This window comes from Miscanthus floridulus, chromosome 4, assembly GCF_019320115.1.
Source record: "Miscanthus floridulus cultivar M001 chromosome 4, ASM1932011v1, whole genome shotgun sequence".
In the NCBI taxonomy this organism is placed as follows: Eukaryota; Viridiplantae; Streptophyta; class Magnoliopsida; order Poales; family Poaceae; genus Miscanthus; species Miscanthus floridulus.
The window spans coordinates 35,306,309-35,310,792 of NC_089583.1; the positions used below are offsets into that span (position 1 = coordinate 35,306,309).

The 4,484-nt window shown below is 52.7% G+C and overlaps 1 protein-coding gene across 1 annotated transcript; it reads right to left on the reverse strand.

The window, feature by feature from the left end:
* Nucleotides 1-1,544: 1,544 nt before the first annotated feature.
* Nucleotides 1,545-1,955, reverse strand: LOC136548378 (uncharacterized). Its single transcript, XM_066539932.1, has one exon. The coding sequence runs from the start codon at nucleotides 1,953-1,955 to the stop codon at nucleotides 1,545-1,547; it is 411 nt and encodes a 136-aa protein (XP_066396029.1).
* Nucleotides 1,956-4,484: the final 2,529 nt, after the last annotated feature.

Consider the following 4,484-nt stretch of genomic DNA (forward strand, 5'->3'; position numbering starts at 1 on the left):
CTGCCGCCCAGCAATGGGAGGCCAAGGCGCGTTAGGATGTGGAGGAGATCCATGGGATGTTTGAGGACCTATCGGCAAAGGTGAAGCTAGATGGGGAGGAGGCCGCTAGGATCTGAAAGGAGTGGGATGAGCTACTCTAGAAGGACATTGTGGCCAGTGAGCAGGCCGTCGAGCTCCTGACAGAGTTGGAGATGGAGCGGGACCTCAAGCTAAAGGCTGAGGAGAGGTCCATGGCGTTGCAGTAGAGGGTAGACCAGGATGCTGAGGTGATCGCCTAGTTGCGTAGGGAGCGGGATGAGCTACGCTGGACTAAGGAAAGACTTCGCTCGGAGCATGGCACACCTCGTGAGGATTGTGACCGGGCCATCCGGGAGCGCGACGAGGAGCATCGGGTGGTCAAGTCCCTCCGGGTGGATCTTGGAGCCACGGTGAATCAAAGGTTGGACGCCGAGGACGTCGCTGCTAAGCTGGACAAGGAGCTTACTGAAGTGCGAGGGACCCTTCAGACCGAGAGCAACGAGCATGACCTTCTATAAGGCACTGTCGGGGTGGTCATCGATGACCTGGGGTGGTGCAACCAGAGGGAACCAGCTCGCTTGTGACTCGTGCTACGGGTATCATGGCGTGGGTAGGGCAACTTGAGGAGGATGCCTTTCACGCTGGGATCACCCAGGCCTTCGCCGTTGCCTGTTCTCATTATGATCGGGAGATCAACTTGGAGGTAATGAGCCAAGGCTTCGTGTCGGTCTATGAAGATGTTGAGCTGGACGAGATGGAGAAGGCTGTGGCTCCCCTTGCACGGAACCTAGCGAATAGGCTGAAAGAAGAGGTTCTCCCTTCACAGAAGTAGTTAGTTGAATAAGTTTGATAAACACTTATCTGTAATATGTGAACAAGTGTCGGTACTTTTGTGTCCGAAAACAGATTCGTGGCTTTTGTTTCGCAATTTGATTTCATTTATTTGGTCTTACCTTCTTCCCTTTTTGTGATGAAAAAAGAATTACCCGATCGACCCTTCCGTTTGTTAAGACCGTAGGGCCCGAGGTGCTTAGGGGAAATTTTGATTTGTGCTGGTGAGCAAAATTACCGTAGCCGTCTAGGCGTAGGCCTTTTGCAGTCTTACCAATCTCTTCCCCTGAACTTTGCCACCAGTCTTGGTGCGAGGAAGAGGTCTGCTATAAACACTTTTTTGAATTTGCCCAGGCGACGTTCCATCTAACTAGGCGATGTCTTATCGACTAGAGCGCGTCCCTTTGGCTCCATCGCGTCCCCTCAGGTTTCTATCAGCATTAATTTCGCATTTGCATTGAATAGGGGAAGGCAGAGAGTTTTTCATCCCAACCTTTCGCCTTTCCTTAGTTGTTGAGCCCCTTCTTTAAATAGGGGGGAACAAGGAGTTCTCGTCCCACCTCCTCGCCAGCCCCTGAGCCGGCACCTCTTCTCCTTCCTTTCCACCAAATGCAGCGGTTCCTAAGTAAGAGAGGGTAATGCCAGGGAGAGAAAAACTCACAGATCCGTTTGTGAATCTGGAGCATGATGTCAAGCTAGAGGTCATCCAACGTAGATGAGATGGTGTGAGCCACCCTTGCTGTGGAGGGACCACCGGTGCCGAAGGAGGAGGGGCACTGGAGGGTGCCGAGCATTGTCGACTTTGTCATCGTTCGTTGCGGCCTTCCTTCGGCGGGAGGCACTTCCTGCCTCGACGTCGTTGTCAGAGTTGCGGCAGATGATGATGGCATAGTCCCTGGATGCCCCGGCAGAGGCGCCGCTGTCGGGGTCATGGCTGATGACGATGGCATAGTCCCTGGGCGCCCCGGTGGAGGGACACCGTAGTCACCGGTGTGGTGCTTGATGTTGAAGATGATGGCACCTTTGAGGATCCCGTAAAGTGGTAGGACGTCACCGATGGAGGGCTTGGTGCGGCGGCCGTAGTAGACGAACTGGCCCGTGTACATGGTCGGACATTGTCGATGGAGAGCATGGTGCGGTGGTTGCAGTAGTACTCATAGCAAAGCTAGGTAGAGACTGTAATTAAATAAGTTTGTGGGGGAGCCCCCGAGTGAACAGTCCTTTGAATTTAAGATTACATTAGTCTTTTTCATGATGAAATCACTTTGTAGGTGGCGAATTTGTGCAAAGAATGAACAAATTTTTATCTTTTGTTACGGCAATGGCAAATAGTTTTTTAGCTTCCTCTTTTTGTAGAAGAGGTTTTGGTGCTCTTCGACCCTTCCCATGGCTCAAGTTGCAAAAAACTAGGAGTGCGGGTGAATTAATTCTGATTATGCTAGTGAGCAAGGAGGTCAGAGCCGCTAGGGCATGGGTTTCCCACAGTCCTACTAGTTGTACTCAGAGTTTGCTCCTAAAATCCTAGCCCTTAGGACTTGTTATGGGAAGAGTGGAAAACTTAGAGAATGTTTGCAAAGGTAACATAGGAAGTGTTTGCAAGATAAGCGTACTTGTATTATTTGTATCAGCCCCCGAGTGAAGGTCTGACCCCCTCGTAGTTTGCAGGGGTCGGATGTCACTAAAGATCGGGGATTTGTAAAGACAAGAACTAATAAGAAGAAGTATGCGTTTATTTAAGGGTAAAAATGACGTAGCTGCTCGATGTTCCAAGCGTTGGTGAAGACCTCACCATTGATGGTTTTCAACTTGTAGGTGCCTGGGTGGAGTACTTTTGCGATGACATACAGCCCCTCCCAGGGTGGGGAGAGCTTGTGGCGGTCCTTGTTGCTCTGCATGAGGCGGAGGACAAGGTCCTCGACGTTGAAGGCTCGGTCCCGCACCCATCGGCTATGGTACCATCGCAACACCTACTGGTACTTGGCCGAACGGAGGAGGGCGATGTTGTGAGCTTCGTCTAGCTGGTCCATGGCGTCTTGGTGGGATGCTTCAGCCCCCTATTCATCGTACGCTCTGATTCTTGGTGCTCCGTAGTCAAGGTTCGTCGGGAGAACGGCCTCGGAACCATAGACCATGAAGAAAGGTGTGTAGCCAGTGGCCCAGCTGGAAGTTGTCCTTAGGCTCTAGAGCACCACCGGGAGCTCGACGAGCCAGCGCACGCCAAACTTGTTCAACCGGTTGAAGATCCTAGGCTTAAGGCCCTACAGGAGCATGCCACTTGCACGCTCGACCTGCCCATTCATCTGGGGGTGCGTGATGGCCACCCAATCGATCCGGATGTGTAGTTCATCGCAGAATCGAGTGAATTTCCTGTCGGTGAACTACGTTCCGTTGTCTGTGATGATGGAGTTCGGTACTCCAAAGCGATGGATGATGTCGAGGAAGAACAATACAACTTGCTTGGATTTGATCGTGGAGATCGATCGAGCTTCGATCCATTTCGTAAACTAGTCTATGGTGATAAGGAGGTGGGTGAAGCCCCCAGGCGCCTTTTTGAGTGGCCCAACTAGGTCGAGCCCCCTAGACCATGAAGGGCCACATGATGGGGATCATCTAGAGTGCCTGGGCCTAGGAGGTGAGTCTACCGAGTGTAGTACTGACACCCTTCGTAGGTGCGTACGATTTACTCGGCGTCGGTTACTACAGTGGGCCTAGTAGAAGCCCTGTCAGGAATGTGTTTCCATCCAAGGTCCTTGGCTGGCAGCATGGTGACCGTAGACCCCACCATGGATGTCGCTCAGCAAAAGTCTTCCCTGTTCACTAGGGATGCAAAGCTGTAGGATCCTAGTGTGGCTTCGTCTGTAGAGTTCGCCCTCTACAAGGACTGAAGGACTTGGCGCAACATGCGAGCCATCGAGCCTCCATCCTATCCATTGGCAGTGTCGCAGAGGAGGTAGTCGAGGTAGGGCATTCTCCAGTCGTCCTAGAGGGTCAGGCTCTATAGCCGGATCCTCTTCAAGCTCCATGACCTCGGGGTCGAACAGAATAGTACGGCGGGTCAACCCTCGGGGCTGGATCAGACGGGCCATCCTCGGCCTGATCCAACCCTTCATAGCACATCGAGGGTTTGTGTTGGTCACTAGTGAAGACGCCCATTGGCACCGGCTCTTGACCGGACGCCGCCTTCGCGAGTGCGTTGGCCACCTCATTGAGGCACCTCGGGACATGATTAAGTTTGAGGCCGTTGAACTTGTCCTCCAGCCGTTGGACTTCTTGGCAGTATGCGGCCATCTTAGCATCATGGCAGCTGGACTCCTTCATGACATGGTTAACAACCAGCTAAGAGTCACCCCAAATGTCGAGGCGTTGGATGCCCAGCTCGATGGCGATGCGTAGGCCGTTAATGAGTGCTTGGTATTCAACCACATTATTTGATGAGGGAAAATGGAGCCGAACCATGTACCTCATGCGGACCCCAAGGGGTGATACAAAGACCAGCCCTGCGCCGACGGCCTTCTTCATTAGTGACCCATCGAAATACATCATCTAGCACTCTTAATCGACGACCGCCAGTGGCATCTGGACCTCGGTCCACTCTGCGATGAAGTCAGCCAGCACCTAGGACTTGATTGCCGTTC